General features: G+C 50.2%; 1 protein-coding gene across 1 annotated transcript in view; it reads left to right on the top strand.

Annotated features, from left to right (window-relative positions):
* The window catches only part of LOC142585378 (calcium-activated chloride channel regulator 2-like), a 551,695-nt gene that overhangs the window by 500,101 nt on the left and 34,119 nt on the right, over window positions 1-17,475 (top strand). The window contains exon 10 of the mRNA XM_075696100.1: window positions 17,246-17,473. Coding sequence (XP_075552215.1) covers window positions 17,246-17,473 — 228 coding nt within the window. The remainder of the gene's footprint in view (window positions 1-17,245; window positions 17,474-17,475) is intronic.

Raw genomic sequence — 17,475 nt, 5'->3', positions numbered from 1 at the left:
TTTCGCTCGCTCACTCACCTTCGCCCTCGCTGCGTTTTCTCTTTCCCTCGCTTTCTCGCTCCTTCGAACCTCATTTTGGGGAAAGCCGCACTTCTTACCTCCTTTTCTTTTTTTTTCTTACCCCCTTAGTCAGCACGCGTAATGCCCCTTCCCGCACGTCGCGCATTCATCCGTCTCCCTCGCTTCTTTCTCCAATACTTGAACTCGGGGGCCCGCCTCGCGCGTGTTCGAGCACCATTACTCGGACCTGGGGTCCTGTTTGTGCACGTCCTCTCCGGGCAGCAAACACTGCCCCAGAGGGTGACGAAGAAGAAGAAAAGTAAAGCATTTACTTCGCTCGCCGCTTCTTTTCGGCGGCGTCAGCTCTGCGGAGAGCCACCTTTTGTTTCGCTAATTAGGCCCGCCACGGAATCAGAGTGCTCGCTCATCGCTTCCTGTCGAAGATGGAGAGAAGAAAAAAAACCGGTGGCTGAAGAGAGAGCGACTGGCTGGGGGAAGGGATAGAAAAACATCGCCAACGAGCAGCAGCAACACAAGCAAACCCGTGCTGTGCACGCCCAATTAGTGCAGTCGATGTGTGTGTGTGTGCGCGCGCGCATGCGCGCGCACGCTCACACCGGACACAAGCTCTTTCGGTCGACGACCGCGAATCGCGTTCTTGTGCGTACGTGTTTGCCTCGTGTCTGGTTGGCATTGCGTGTTACGCCTTTTGTGTATGTTTAGAAACGAGCGCGCCTCTGTGTTTTATGTGCACTTCCACTGGTGCGGCATGTTCTTCTCAAAGGAAAAAAAAACTCTTTTCTTTCTCATCGTCTGCTTCGCACCGGAGTCGTCTGCTCCACTTTGGGAGGCCATTGCTCGGCTTTCTGCTATCTAACGCGCGCGTGTGCGCGCGCTGTAGTCTTGTATAAGGCGTCACGGTGGCAAGCCAAAGCCAACGCCATGTCCTCGCGACGAACCCTTTGAGTGCACGCCTCCCACCTTCGTTTTCCACTATTTTTCTATCATTTCTTCTTCGGCCCAGCAACAATGTACGTCATGGTTTCTTCACCTCCCTCTCCCGTCTTTCTTACCCCTCTCTCTCTCTCTCGCTGCGCAGAATGACTCGACGGAGCAGACTACACGACCGAGGTTATTTGTATTCTCCCGCGGCTCCTTACAGATTCGCTCCCTAATTCGTCTGCTCGTCGCGCGGCCAAGCCTAACGCTCTTCGGATCATTACGCGAATCGCAGCGCCACCAGTTTTCTTCTTCGTCGTCGTCTGCTACCCGCTCTCGTTTGGCCAGCTGTCTTCCCTCCTCCTTCTGCCTGCTTTCCTTTTTTTCTTTTTCCTGTACGGATAGAGGGCCAGTGGAACAACGCTATTCTCTCGACTGTACCCTTTTCCTTCGCCATCCCTTCCCCATTCCCCGATTCTTTTGCGGGAACCGAAGCAAGGCTTTCCTCCTCTGCTTCCTTCTCCACCTTCGCATCGCGACAGGCTACCTCTTTCTCTCGTGCCGGTGTCCGGACCACGTCGCGAGCTCGGCGACCCGTGGCTATTGACCACCATGCCACTGGGACTCGCGCGTGCGAGGGATAGGAAAGAGGGAGAGAGCGAGTGAGCGAGTGCCTGGTTGAGAGGATGGAAGGTTGACGCGGAAGCGTGCGTGGTGGTCATCCTCGCTCCACCACGGCTCTCCAACAATCGCGCGGCGACGTTCTCGGAGGCTATAATTGGGCCCCATGGACCTGGGGGCGCGGAGAAAGTCCTGAGGCCAGTTCCGTTCGCATATCCTCCTCCTCTTTCTCTTTGTCATTCCTCACCTTGTGTCAACTTCTCCTTTGTTCTTTCTCTGTCTTATGTCATCTTCTTCTGTGTTAATACTTCCACTTGTGCTTCTTCAGTTCTCACTCCTGTCCTTTTCTTCAAAACTGCTTTATATATATATATATATATATATATATATATATATATATATATATATATATATATATATATATATATATATATATATATATATATTCCCATCGTCCACCTGCTGTAATCTGCTGCCGGTGCGCGCTGGGCTGCCGGCACGTGTTATATAACATAACAAAAAGAAAACGAAACACTCCTCTCTCGGTTCTGTCGCCTTGGCTTCGATCGAAGATCATCCGCGTTTGGCTACGCAAACGAGAGCGGGACGCTCCCCCCATCCGAGATGTCTCTTTTACAGCAGCGACGTCCAAATTAGCGCCCAATGAATAGACCCGCTTGAATCGCGGTCTCCCCGGCCTTGGTGCACCGGGAGGGAAAGTGGAGTCGCGAGCGCTTCGTGGGTTACGAAAGCGAGAAAGGGGTCTCCGGAAGGCGATAAGAACTGCTGCTTCCTTTTCGCGGGGTCGCATTAGCTGTCAAATCAAACGAAATCAAATTGCGGGGCTTTATGTTCCAAGCCAACGCGTGGATTACGAGCGACACCGCATAGTGAGAAAGAAGAGGAGGAGAAGGGGGAGGGGGGGCTAAGTAGGCTCACTATGGAAGCTTAACATGCGGAGCCTCTTTAATGGTACGCGTGACCATACCCAGTCTTCTTGCGACGACTACACCGCGTCAGGCCGGTAATTGTCCCTGAATGCATGAGTCCATTGCTTTCCAAGAACATGTACATTAACACTTGGAGGTACCTCCCTTGCACAATCATGGCTTTCGAGGATGGGGCTGTGGCACTGTAGGGAATCGAGCCCATGACCTGGTGCTCAGCCTCAGAGCGTCATAACCATTGTGTCACTGCAGTGGGTGCATTAGCTTTCAAAGCTCCTGCAACCCCTTCTTTTTTCTCATTCTTTCTTTTATATGGAACAAGGTCACCTTCTGAAAAGAAATTACGTCCAAGTTAAACCGACGCTCTCCGCAAGGCTATGACATTATATAACTTGCAATTAAAAAGCAATAAACGTAGCGGGAAAGGTGACGTGGATAAAATGTGACGCAAGAGAACGAAATGCACAGTATATACAGCGGTGTCATATTTCCCATGGCGGACAAAGCAATATGGCGTGCGGACTATCTAATGTCAGTTTCGAACAAATTTTGTGAATCTCTTGCGTAATCAAGTTTCTCAATCCTAGATATTGTTATTCTTTATGAAACACCGACAAGAGACGCGCGCATCTCTCTCTCTCTCTCTCTCTCTCTCTCTCTCTCTCTCTCTCTCTCTCTCTCTCTCTCTCTCTCGACGAAAACGGGATCTATTTACGAGAAGTACGACCCAATTTTCTAGTAATGGTGTAGCTGCAAATATTAAACTCCGATAAATGTTTCGTCTCGCTCCTGCATGGGCTTGCTAGCCCAGGTTTTTAATCAGCGACATCTAATATCATCCTTCCATCTATAACATGTTTATTGTAAAGGATAGAGTTTCGGCACAGGACCCATTCAAAACACTCATATAGAAAAGCAACCCCGGCATGGCCCATCTCGCGATGAGCATCGACGTTAATGCAATTGACATTCCAGCAGTGTGGCCGGTTTCCCTGCGGTATACAGCGAATGTGGATCGCGTCAATAAAAGCACGAAAAGAACAACGTGTCCGAGGTGTTCGATTTGTTTATTTTTTTTAGTCATAACCTTATGAAGAAATGCCAGAGAAGTGGAGGAGAAAGTAATCACAATGAAGAGGTATCTTTACCCGCCGTGGTTGCTCAGTGGCTATGGTTTTCGGCTGCTGAGCACGAAGTCGCGGGATCGAATCCCGGCCACGGCGGCCGCATTTCGATGGGGGCGAAATTAGCAAACCGGTTAAGCTAAACTGGTTAACCTCCCTACCTTTCCTTCTCCACTTTTTCCTCCTCCCCCTCCCCCCAGCAGTGTGGCGACGCATCGTCTTGCTGAGGACACCTTTATTTCCAACGCGCGGTGAGGGAAGTGGGTTAAAAAATGCTAATCGCATTAGTACGCCCACTCGCCGCAGCGTCTACACCTCCGGGCGGCGCAAACGGATCTTCCCTAAACGCGGCCTCTCCCCTAAACGCGGCCTCTCAACGGCAGCCATTCTTGTCGCGCTGGCGCTGCAGAATTGGGATTCAGCATATCTGTCTTCGAACGAACTACGGCGCCATTGTACAGGCGTCTTTCTCTCATCTAGAATCGCACGTGTTCTCACTTTTATCTTTTCTTTTATCCTTTTCTCTTTCGCGAGCGAGAGTGACGTTTCAGGGGCTAGATAGCAGACGGCAGCAGCAAAGGGGGAGAGTAGGTTAAGAATGTGGATCGCGTCAATAAAAGCACGAAAAGAACAACGTGTCCGAGGTGTTCGATTTGTTTATTTTTTTTAGTCATAACCTTATGAAGAAATGCCAGAGAAGTGGAGGAGAAAGTAATCACAATGAAGAGGTATCTTTACCCGCCGTGGTTGCTCAGTGGCTATGGTTTTCGGCTGCTGAGCACGAAGTCGCGGGATCGAATCCCGGCCACGGCGGCCGCATTTCGATGGGGGCGAAATGCGAAAACACCCGTGTGCTTAGATTTAGGTGCACGTTAAAGAACCCCAGGTGGTCAAAATTTCCGGAGTCCTCCACTACGGCGTGCCTCATAATCAGAAAGTGGTTTTGGCACGTAAAACCCCAAATATTATTATTAAGAGGTATCTTTAGTTCGGCATCCACTGCACCGACGACTTTGATGAGGTATGTGGCATTTAAAAGAAGAGGTTCAAAAAAAAATTGAACAGGAAAGGTTAGAGGCGCTTCGTTATGCGTGGACGCACGATCACGCCCGGAACCGCGCCCCGCGATTTCGACCGCATCACCGCACGATTAGCGGATCCGCTTTCTGTCCGTTAAACGTATATGTAGTCCGGCTGATAATTGTCTTATTCCGCGGATCCGAGTTCAAGCGAGACGAAACACTGCGACGCGCGCAGGAGGGTCGCCGCAGCTGGGAAAGGAGGGAGATGAGGTTGGTGAATGCGTGCGACCTTTGCGCTCATTCTGTTTCGAACGGAAGCGGGAGCCGAGGGTTAATGAGCCTCAGTACGCGCAGGGCAAAAAAAAAAAACTCCAGAAAATTCGCGCAGTCGGAGAAGGGTTGACACACTCGAAACGTGCTTCCGTGCGAGGTGGAGGTTGGGAAGCGTGTTTGGACGATGAAAAAGGGAGTGAAGAGGAGATTGGGGAGTGGGCGATGGGGGAGGGGGGCGAGGGCGTTGCGGGGTAATTAACGAGTTCAGTTTGTCACCCCGCCTACCCTGTGTTTAACGTGTGGAGGGCAAGCGGCTGGTTGACCTGGCTAGGCTTGTGCCCCCCCTGCGCGTTATCTAAATCACCGTCGAAAATAATTAGTTCCTCCCTACCCACGAGCCTGTCCTATTCGCTCTGCCATTGCACGTCTCATTTCCGTCCTGGCGTTTTCGTGACGGTGACGTTTCTATTCCGGAACCTCCGCTGCGCTGAATGCTCTGTACACGCACGCGCACGCACACACACACACGGACGCGTTCTCTCTCACCACTTGCCTCCGTCGCTTCATTGGACGTGTAAAACCAAACCACCGCACGCGCTGCGAATAGTGCATTTGTACTAACGGGTACCGTTGACCGAGCGTATGAACACCGTTCAGAGGTTGCAATAATACATTAAGGATAGTAAACTCAGTCGAACAAATGCGCGTTCGGCCGAACATTGCTTGAAAAAAAAAACAACTCGCAGCTTCACCCGAAATGCGAAGCATCGATTGCGATAGCAAATTAATAGATAGCTATACGAAATGAAGATATTAGTCTTATCGGCCGTATAAACTTGTAAACATTCGCTTACTAACCAAATGAAGAAGCACGGTGTCACACGCGCACAGGTGAACATGAACGCATCTTACTCGATGACCGCGGAAACACCCTTGAATTTTCGGCGCTGTCATGTCGACGCGAGCCTTGCGTCGTCCTTCATGGAGTTGATGACTCATGTGCTTCGGAATCGGGTTCGCCTTGATCTTGCCTCTGACCTCAGGCGGGAGTGATGTTTAACACTTAAAGACGCCTAGCACGTCATTTGAGCGGTGGGAGGTACAGCTGACCGGCGATACCCTGGCGGGACAAGAAGCTCTCGTCCAGCAAGTACGTCGAGCAGCAATGGCCAGTGGAGTCATGGAATGAGAACACCACCCACCCAACCCAAATAGCAACCACCTCGACGGTCCGAATAAATGTTTTCTCTCTCTCTCTCTCTCTCTCTCTCTCTCTCTCTCGCTGTCAAAACGCTGAAGTGAGAAATCGCGGCAGCAGCAGCGAGCGGATTGACCTTCGTGCTGTCTATCGTATCAACGCGAATGAAAAGTAGAAAGCACAGCGCCTACGAAGCTATACCGGCACTACGCGCACTCTGCAAGCGTCGCAGATCGCTTTTAACATGAGGCCCGCGCGGGCCCGCACTTTGGCCATGTCGCAGTTCGCTTTCAAGTTACGGCACCTGCGCGGCCGCCGGAGAAGGCCGCACCCACCCCCCCGCCCCGCCCCTCCCTCGCGCACGCGAGACAGCCGCGTTCGTTCACCTACCCTCGCACGCTTTGGCTCGCATATGCAGCGTACGACGAGCGGCGACGATTTTATCGCCCTTGGACATTATACGGAACCTCACAGCGACGCCGGCGCTGACGGCAGAAATGCGCCTGAAGTGTCCATATAGTTGCAGTCACAATAAAAGCAAGAAACCAAGAGAGAAAAAAAAGACAAAAAGAATACAGTGGCGTTTCACTTCGCGAACGCAGTTTACGCGCAAGCGTATGCGTGCAATTCCTATATAACTGCGATAGCAATTGTATGCACACTCCAGGTGCAATTCTGCCGTCGTGCTGGCGTCGGTGTTCTGTATAAAATCCAAGGGCGATAGCATCGTCCCTGCGCGCTGTATGCTGTATGTGCGAGCGAAAGTGTGCGACAGTGAGCCGATGATTGCGGCTCAGTCTAGCGAGCGCAGAAGAGCAAAGAAGAGAGGCAGCGCGCTGTCTTCCATCGTGCGCATGGTCCTGGGGGGAGGGGAGGGAGAGGAGCGGCGTTGTAATCTGCCAGCAACTGCGTATGCGTCATCTTGAAAGCGATCTGCAAAGTGTAGGTGTACCGACAGCGCCGACGAGTCATAGCTGCAGGGGCGCTGTGTTCTCGCCGCTGAGTTTGCGTTGAAGCGGTGGCAGCACGAAGGTCATTTCGCTCGCTACTGCTGCCACGTTTCCTCACGGCAGCGTTTTGACAGCGAGCGTCCGCGGTCATCGAGTGTGACGTGTTCATGTTTGCCTGTGCGCGCTGACAACGCGCTTGTTAATTTAGTTAGAATGTTTGGAAGTTTATACGGCCGATAGAAGTACTATCCTCACTTCGTATAGCTGTCTACTAAGTTGCTATCGCAATCGATACATTATGTTCGGTATTGCACTATCAGACTTCACGCAAGACACTGCGCTGAGCTGCAAGCGCACTTCACGCTATTGAGTCATTTCTAAGCTACGGCGTCTTGCCTGATAGACCCGCATTGTCGCAAGCCGCCTAGCACGTTCCTCGGGAGTCTCATGGATACGCGAAGCCCGCGCCTTTTTGGGAAGTTGTTCAACTTGCGACCGGCGCTTGGCGACAACTTCGCGGTCGGGCGGCTCGGTCGGTTGTCGCTCGGCGCTAGGCCACTCGATCACGAGACGAACCCGACACCTCCGTAGCGCTAACGCAACCCGTAACAACTGCCCGAGGAGGTGAACCCAGTGCGCCTCCGCCTACCTTCCTCATCCGCAACTCTTCGCCTCTTTTCTGCATCTCCTATTCGCTCAACCTTGCCTACACTTTCCTCTGGGTGGCGTTACTTTGCCGCACGCTCAGCGGGCTCCTTCGTACCTGCCCCGGTGCGCGATTCTCTTCAACTCCAGGTGCCTTCCTCGTTCGCTTCCTTTCCGGCTTCAAACGCACATTCGCCGATTTCACTAGCTGGCCAGTTACGCTCGTGCGTAAAAATCTACCAATTTCATCTAATGGGTCAAGTTCATCGAGTCTAAGTAGCTCACTAGTTGCATATTGAGCGCACCCCTCGGTTTGGGAAAACGCATTTGTACCGGCCGCGTGCATTTGATATAATGACTAGACAAACTAACTGATATGGTCCAACCAAACAAGAGGGAGAGATAGAGAGAGTTAAGATGGCTGCTCCAAGAATTGGCTCAAGGAAGTTGCGTTTCCCATTGAAGCTGCAAAGTGACTTTCAAAAAAAAAAAGCAGCAAACATTATGTGGCAATTCATGACGAGAAGTGGGGAGCGAATGACAGCTGTCCATGGGTGGGCTTAGTTTGGGCGATGATATTGAACCTCATCGTAATAAAAGAATACTTATTAGCATTTATTATTTCTTAAATAGTGTCATGTATACGCCATTACTTTATGAAACACAATATTAAACTGTCAAAGAGTGAGTTTAAGAGCTTCTGCCAGAACGAAGGCCCCACCATGAGTAAAATAGCCCCAGACCTGTAACGTGCACGAGAGTACAAAGCACGTGGAGTAAATGTGAATATATAAAAAAGAGGCTGTACATTTAAAAGAAAGAAAACACGGAAATTTCTCGCAACCACAAACGCCATGCTCTCACTGCTCCGCTTTAAACTAATATGAGTTTTCCGCATGAATGATGTGCTCGCAAAAAAAAAAAAAACACCTCAGGAAGTTGGCTTCCTTACTCAAAACATATGCTCGCAACAAAGCAAGCTTTACAGGAGAACGGCTAGCGGCAATTTCGACACATGATTTGGGCAGTATGACAGCTAAAAGAGCTCCACAGGTGTTCATTCAGCCAATTACAGACCACTTTTACCATAACGTTAGTGTAATTGCGTACTTATTCCACCTGTGCTTGCGCATTATGACAAAAGTGCGTAGGCGCGTTAGCTCGTATTGACTATTGGCGCTGAATAGGACTTCAGAACTTGCTGATGATTTTCTTTGTTTTCCTTTTTTTTTAAGTGGTTCCGATTGTCAGCATAACGTTTTCTCAAGGTTACTCTTCCATTTGTAAGCAGCGTACAGTTTAATTATTCCTCTAGGCAGTACTGATGCACTGCCTACTCGTAACAGAACAGTCGAAATTCCGTACATACATTCATGGCCGTGTTCTTTTACTTTCTTGCCATAGTCTGAAGTTCTACCTCAATAACGAACAAAAAAAAATAAAGAGAACACGACACTTGAGCTCTCCGCATAAATTCCCTGCATGCGGCTCATTTTCGGACATAAAAGAAGAAAGTAGCCGTACAATATACTTTTTCTTTTCCCTCGCTCTCTGTCCTGTGGAAGTTGTAAAGCAGCCCCAACGAATAGAAGAAAAAAAAAAACAAGTCCATCAAGCACTGCTGCGGACCTAAGCGACGTGCCGTACCGATAAACGAGCAGCCCATTCACATCTGCAAAGCTGCGTACGCTAGGCGCGTCTTCTACAAGCCTCTCTCTCTCTCTCTCTCTTTGTTTCCTTTCTGTTAACACTCCGACATAATAACAGGCACAGAGTCGGAGTCATTCCTGTCGCCACCTCGTCCGCGCGCTCTTTCTGAACTCGGAGGCGAAGGAAACAGCTAAATGTCAGGCGTCGCAGCGAGCGCGGCGTTCTGCGAGCTCCTGATAAGACGCCGCTCCGGGCGTCAAACAGCCGGGAACGCAAAGGAAACAGAAGCTGCTGGGCTGAACGTGATTTTCGTTATTTTTCTCTTCCATTATTCTTTCGCTCCATCTTCCTCTTTTTCATTCTCTCTTTTTTCTCTTTATTGTTTGGCTTCGCCGGGAAAATGTGTTAGAAATTCAAAATTAAAAGTCCCCAGGAGTTCTTCTTTTCCTTTTCTTCGGATCGCTCCGCAGCTATGCCGAATACGTTGACGCGAGGCGGGACGGGCTCAATTTCTTAAGACGCCGCCTCGTTCTGGCATGATTGATGCGCAGCTCTACCGCTGCCACCGTCGCACACGCCTGAGTTCGCGAGCTGTCTCTCGTACCCTGTCTCCCCCCACCCCACCACCACCCACGCCTCCCCTCCCTCCCCACCCACCCAGCCAACCTCCTCCGCATCGCCACGGCGTTATCTCGACCAAAGCGGGCGAGAAATAGAGCGGCCGCGAAGGCGACGAAGTTGTCGGGCAATATTTCACGCGACGTGCCCTGCGCGACTAGAGTCGGGAAAGCCGAAGTGGCAGCGGCGGCCTGGGCCCGGGGCCGTCGCGCTTTTAAAGCCGGATTCGCAACGCCGGGGGTGGATATAAAAAAACTCCGGGTGCGGCTCCCTGCAGGGGATGCGGAATTTCGCTTTCGAGCCTGATGTCGCGCGTTCGGCTACTGATTGTGGCGGCAGTGTTTTAATGATGGAGAGAGAGAGAGAGAGACAGGGGGGGGAGAGAGAGGGAGAGGGGGCGAAACGCAAGAACACGCTCGTGTGCTTAGAGAATACCGAATGCTCGAAATTAATCGAGAGCGCGGCATTACGGCGTACATCATAAGTGTAGGTGCTGCTTTATTGGAAGTTGCATCCAATCAATCAAGCAATCGATCGACGGATCGATCAATAGATAATTCAATTATAATATTGGTCATTTATTCAATCATTAAACCAACGGACCCTTCCAAACACGTTCATTAACTTGTTATTTGTTAACTGTTCAGTCGTTTCGCACGATAGGCTACTCACGTGCCTCGTACCTGTGCTCTATATTATACCACGTAAGTGGTTGGGGTCGATGGCAAAAGCTTGTCGTATCCGAATGTGGAGTTGCAGTGCAACTCCTTATACACGCAAGTGTTGTCAGCGGAGAACTTGCTAACAGCGTTTTATCTTACGCGACGTAGATGCCAGATTATCGAAATGACGCAACATTGTACCAGAAAGAATTCGTTCAGTGTATTTGTTCAAGATTATAAAAAGTTAGGAATAGTAAGGTCTCTACAATCTCATATATCTCGTATATGTAATATGTCTGTGTGTGTAAAGACGAGAAGCACAAGTTCGCTGTTATCCTCGGTTTGTTTGCCATACAGTTTCAGTCGGTGTAGCTACCTTTTTAAGTACGTGGCGTAAAGCTGTGGCGACCGTGACACCTGCTCACGTTCGCAGTTCATACAGACTACAGCGTTCGTATCTGCAGGCTCCGCAGACTTCAAAAATGCCGTCCACGCGTGAAGAGGACGACGTGTCACACCGTGCTCGCGATCACTAAGCGCGCTATTAAACGGCGCAGGCGTTCCAGAGAAGTGTCGTCGCATTTGCGCGTTCAGGTTGCGGGCGTTAAACCAACAAGTGTGCGATTCAGTTGGGTCGACCAAAAATAAAAAAAGAAAGAAAAAAAAAAGAAAACGCTTTCGCGCTCGATAACCTAACCTAACGAGCTCGAGTTGTGGGACAAGCTGAAAGCGACGTCTCCTTGCCCCAGTTATTTTTATAACTACGATTGCCTTTTTTTTTTCTTTTTTTCGTTCTTCTTTTTCTTCTTCATTTTCTACTTCTTTCTCTTCTTTAGATCGTGGCTGTGTATCTCTGTAAGTGCCTTGATACATGCCGAAAAATGTCTAGGTAATTTTTTAAGATCGTTTTTGCAGTTCCCTCAAGTGAAACAGAACCTACGTATTTACAAGGAGGCGTCCTTCGGTGATTAAATTTTGTAACAACCGCTTCTTACTGCTACGGGAAACCCTCTTCCTTCTTCCTAATTGTGCACGTTTCTCTCTCTCTCTCTCTCTCTGCTCTATTTATTTATTCATTTGTTTCTTTTTATTACTATTCTGCCTTTCGACGACCTTCTCTCATCGTCGTACCCGAGCGGTAGCAACGACTACACTTCGTGCTCGCCAATTCTGTGCATTACTGTGGACGTTGAATATCGTATCAGCCACTGGGGAGCGTTGCCAGGGAAGGTGGCTCGGCCACTGCCCACCGCAAACCTTTCCGTGCGTCCCACCATTTGAACGGAACGATCGCGGACTGAGAGAAGAAAAAAATCATTCTTTAGCACATAACGCCGCCACATTTAAAAAAGGAAATCGTATCTCCATAACCTCTTTATTATTCCATTTGAACGCACTGTTCGAAGTGGGGTGAATTGGAATCGCATTTGACAATCCGTATACTATGTCATATGTCGTACGGCACTAACGGTTGCAGAAGTTTTAGATCACGTACTTTATTTTTTTAATAGAGAGAAGCTGCGATAAACAACGAATGCGGATAAGACAGAGCGCCGGCTTTAAAATTAGGTTTTTCACTTCTTTCTTTTTTTTCTTTTTTGGCGGAAATCGTGGCGAACAGCGAGGAGAGAGACTCGGCCAGTTCGGTATTCGCAAAGGAACGTTCTTGCGATAATACAGCAGTTCGTAAGAGCGGACTCTAGCCAATCCTGGCCCCGGACATATCATTAGTGAAGGTGGCCAGGGCAACGGAAAACAGCACTGATGAGCGAAAAGCTTCATGAATTCGGCCCACAGACATTAAGCACTGCGCGAGCGTAAATGTTTTTACTCCAGTTTGCTAAGTAGTTGACCCTCGCCAGTCCGAGGTAGTTTAGTAGTGCCCATTGGCTACTATCGGCGAGACAATGGACAAGCCGTGTTCATTTGTGTCCGTTTGGCTGTTGCACAAGGAGGTAGCGGACAAACCGATTTCGTCGTTCTCAGCCCTGGCGATCCGACACAATGTGCACAATTTTAACCCCGTCTCACTTAGGTTCTAGCTTCATGCGGCACGATTCTGCAGAAGAACTTGCTGTTCGGCTAATTGCGTGTACTTCACAAACACGCCGCAGCGCGAAAGCGCAGTCAGAAATTAGACGCACAGGCTCACGTAAATAAAGAAATTTTGCAACTATTTGCCACTTTCCTCAACGGAACAGCGTTCCATATAACATCGCAAAATATTTGAAACAGTGGTACATCTACTGATCTTTTTTTTTTTTTTTTTTTTGGGGGGGGGGCTTTTACAGTGAAGCTGGTAGCCTCTAGTTGATCGGTTTTTTTTTTTTTTTTTCCGGAGTGCTCACCCAAGCAACTTGAGCAAGAAAAGGGGTTTGTGTTTGAGTTTCCGCCTAACAGAATTATGTTTTCTCGTATATTCGAATATGATTCGATGCTATCGTGCCTGCAGGATGTGTGTAAGTCGTACTTTACGCATATTTTGGCGCAATTTGCTGTGACAAATTCAATTAGTGCAACGCACTTGCGCTAGGCGGAGGGCCTACAAGAATGAAGATGCATGCTGTGCTAACGCTACCGCCACCTAGCGGCCGCGACCACACAGACAGACCTCAAGCGGCAGCTGGAAAAGGACTTTGTCTTTCAGTTTCCGCGTAACAGATTTATGTATTCTCGTACATTCGAATAACAGTCCAACGCTATGATGTCTGTAGCTTGGGCGTAAGTCGTACTTTACGCATCTTCTAGCGCGATTTACTTTTAAACGTTAGTTGAGTTCTATGAGGCACTTGCGCTTGGGGGACGGCCTAGAAGAATGAATATTGACACGTGTACTTGTCTTCATCGGGCGTCACGTTTCACCGCCTAACAAATGTTATCGCACAGCGCTGGAGTTATGGCGCGACGGGCAGTCGAGGTACGGCCATCGTTTTGATGCCGAATTTCGACTGCCTTGTTATTCGCCATGCCAGGGATTCCGAGGGCCGCGTCTTGTCGGTGGACCTTGATTGTTCGTGCTCCTCCTCGCCGAGTGCTCATACCAAGTTTGGCTGGCACGCTGCGATGCAATTTTCGGGGGTCGGGCACCGGGCCTTCACGAAGTGCTTGCGAAAGCACGGAAGGAGGTCTGGTTCCACCTCACCCGGGAGCGGCACCGCTTGGGCGAGAAGAAGTTTCTCGAAGTGTGGGCTCTTCCTGCCGTGATTTTTGACGAGTCAGGTGGAAAGCTATCCATTAAGTTATGATGCATGCTCCAAAGGTCGCACGACTCGGCCGTGTGCGCCAGTCGATCTACGGGGTTTTGTTTGGCTCAGTGGAACCCAGAGCTGGAACCGGTGGTGGTGCACCCTCAAGTGGTCGCGCTGCTCCGCGGACGGCTTTGGTGGTCTCCATGGTTGTATGCCTTGACCTCTTTTGCGTCAGGGCAGTCCGAGGGTCAGTCAGGCTTGTGCCCTGCAAGACCGACATGGCTGTTTGTGTGTTGAGTGCAGTCCCTCAGTTGGACTGCACCACAACAGCCCCCTTGTCCGGGAAGGACCGTTGGCCCGAACCAAGTCCCCCCACCCAGTCAGCCCGGGTTGTGGGGGAGTACCGGGGTCAATGTATCGAATGATGCTGGGTTGATGAGTACATGAAAGCTCTGGGACGCGGCGCCTCTGGTTGCCAAGTCCTCTTCCCATCTGACAACGGTACAGCGCAGGACGCGCTTGCATGTGTGGGAAGTTTCTTGAATGTGATCCATGGTTCCATCCACTGTCTGTGACCGAACCTTGCGTAATCTGATTGCATGTGTGCGCGACGCGAATAATGTAGAACTTTGTGGAAGGCGCGCGGGTCCCAGCGATTAGTCCGGAACATTCGACCGTTGATGTATAAAAGCCGACGCGCTTGACCCGTTGATCAAATTTTCGACGATCGCCGACCGTGTTCGCCGCCATCGTTGTGCTATAAGTGTAGTCTGTTTTTGTGGGCACAGGTTCGCCCAATAAAAGTTCGTTTTGTCTTTCACAGTATTTGCTACTGTGTTCTTCAACGTCACCACCACGTGACATGTATGCTGCACTTGCACACACGCATGCGTGCGCGTGACGTACGTCGCTTGTGGTGGTGGTGCTTGTGCAACGTCGTCTAACGTCCGCACCAGCTTCGCTGTACATCAACTTCCACGGGGTGGAATGGAGGCGGAATTTTTTAAAGTACGCATAGCAATAAATATGTGGAACTGTGTTCCAGCGAAATCGTTTCTGTTATCAGAGGCAGTGTTCGACGTACCTGTGCGTATTATCTGGAACACTTTGTTTCGCACAGCTTTACTCCGGTACTACATTAAAGTGTGTGGGACGATGCCTCGCACGATTGACGTGGTTCCAGGTGAAGTTCTATACATTTTGCGAATTTGTGCGGTACGACTTTACATTTATACCTCCATTGATTCTATTGATACCTTCATTGTGACCCGAGTTTGATGCCTCAAAATGCTCGTTTAAATGTGGGAGGACTAATGCAACGCTCATCGTAGCGTTTTTGATCTGCCGGGGTGAAATTTCATTTGTGGATGGCTCACGAAGCAATTACTAATTAATTAATTACAAAAATAATTACATTCCAACTCGGATACCATTCCCTTGTTGTTTCGTACGAATTCATTCTCCATGGCCATAAATTGAAATGAACAAGTTTCTCTAACCTTTCTTGGGTTTCCGAGGTTAAGGGTGTAGCTTCGAATGCACTGCGCGAATTTGCTGAAACGAAGTATAGACAAGCAGTGCCGTCGTCGCCGACTTCTCCGGCCGGGCCTTCCTTTCCTTTTTCTTTCTCTCTCTTTTTTCTCCCCCTTCTATTTTTCGTCTCTGTCATTCTCTGTCTATCCACTTTTCCGAGGACCCTCTCGACGTCCTTTGAATAGGTGCGTGCTTCTCGCGCAGAGAAGGATTGAGACGGAGAAAGAGAGAGAGAGAGAGAGAGAAACACAAAGAAGGAAAGAGTGAGCGAGAAAAGGTAAGAAAGAACCGGCGTGGGCGAACAGGAGCTCAACGCAAAACGTAACGCAGTTCCGCGCGCCCTCTAGCGACGACGTCGCCCGCGCTCGCTTGACTAACAATGCGCTTGTCATGTTCAGCAGGCGCTCGCTTGCTTGCTTGCTTGCTCGTCCCCCCCCCCCTTCCCCACCCTTCTCGTCGTGTTCTTACGCGCTGTGACTCGACGCCGTTGTCATCTCGTCTGTCGTCGCCACTGGCCGGAAACGATTTCTCGGGAGTTTTCGTGCCACTTCACCTTCTCTTTCGCCTCCTTTCACTTGTCCCGCTTCCTGTTGTTAGGAATAGGTGGGCCGGAGAAGGGGGAAGGGGCATGCTCTTTCGCGCGGAAGCAAATCTCGAGCAGCATCTGTTTGTTCCGGCTGTGCGTTCGTGCGTTCGTGTGTGTTCTTCCGCGCTCGCTCGCCCTACTTTCTTGCTCCTTCTGTTGTGCACGCGCGCGCGTACGCGCGTGTGCGCATGTACTCACTCGTGTTTAAACAAGCATAGCGGAACGAAAGGGAAGCAAAGGTTAGAGGGCGGAAATAGAAAGGGCGGGGAGAGGAGGCTTTAGTGAGAAACCAAATCGCCTTGTTTGCTTTTTAACGCGAGAGCTGGTCTTCGGATGACTTCCGCGAACGTTAGGCACCGACGCTGTTTCTGACTGATTTATTTTTTTTTTATATAACGTCCGCTTTGCTGTATCGCTCCTAAAATTTACATCTTCGGTGTGTTCTACCCCGAGCCTGTGTGCTTCACCTCATGGCCTCGCTGCACTCCACGGTCGGCTCGAAGGCTGTGTTCGGTTTCCCTGTTCGACGGGCTCCCCCCCCCCCTCTTTCTTCTTTCTTTTTTCTTTTCCGAGTGTCGTGCCTGACCTGTTGCGCCCATTCCGCGGGAATTATTTTATGCTTGCTGACTTGAGTGTTGCCATCACTCAGCTCAGGAGAGAGGAGCGCCTTTATTCTATAGAATGGCATAAAGTGAGCTTTGGTTCATTTAAGCGAAAACATTTACTGCGCCCAAAGAGACACATAACCATCCGTTTCGGCCACGTATTCGCTCATTCTAGTCCCGGAAGGCTTCTCGTATGTACCGCTGATTTCGCACTCAAATCCACTTCATTCCCCTCTAATTCTGTGTGGCACAGCTGAAGATTCGTTTCGCCTATTCCACGTGTGCTACCTCCAGAGTGGCGGGGCTTGTTGTATGATGCTCCTCTGTGTGTGTGAGCGCATACTGCGAACTTTTCTCCATCTCTTCTGTCAGTTCCCTTTCCCCTGTGCTGGGAAGACAACAGGGATCACCCTCGTTGACCTCCTTGCCTTTCCTTTCTCTGTCTCTCTCTCTCTCTTCAAAGGCTCTGAGCGTTAAACAAATAGTATGAATAGCTCACAGCACGCAGTGGTAAGGAAATGGCAGTGTACGGCAGAGGAAGCAGATTGGCACAGCTTTCGTCGCTGCGCGAGTTAGTGCGCATTGCGCCGGAGTTCCTAGCGCGTCGTAGCCTTAGTTGCCATTACGCCATTAGAATTCGCGATAGCAAATTCATTTTTTTCTCTCTCTCTGTTCTTCTCGCAGGACCGGCGGGCATTCGTGATCCGCGCGCTGGACAAGTTTGCCCGCGTGGACGCCCCCGAGGACAGCCGGCTGGGCCTGGTGGCTTTCGGCCAGGTCGAGCCGTCCGTCCGGTTTCCCCTGACCACCATGAACAGCTCCAACACGCGCGCCAAACTGGTGCAGAGGCTGCCGGCGCCAAACTCCAAGTTCAACTCGTCGCTCGAGGACGGACTGTCCAGGGCGTTGCAGGT

This window comes from Dermacentor variabilis, chromosome 6 (assembly GCF_050947875.1).
Source record: "Dermacentor variabilis isolate Ectoservices chromosome 6, ASM5094787v1, whole genome shotgun sequence".
Lineage (NCBI taxonomy): Eukaryota > Metazoa > Arthropoda > Arachnida > Ixodida > Ixodidae > Dermacentor > Dermacentor variabilis.
The sequence above is the reverse complement of the archived record's forward strand: the minus strand, read 5'-3'. Positions and strand labels throughout refer to the sequence as shown.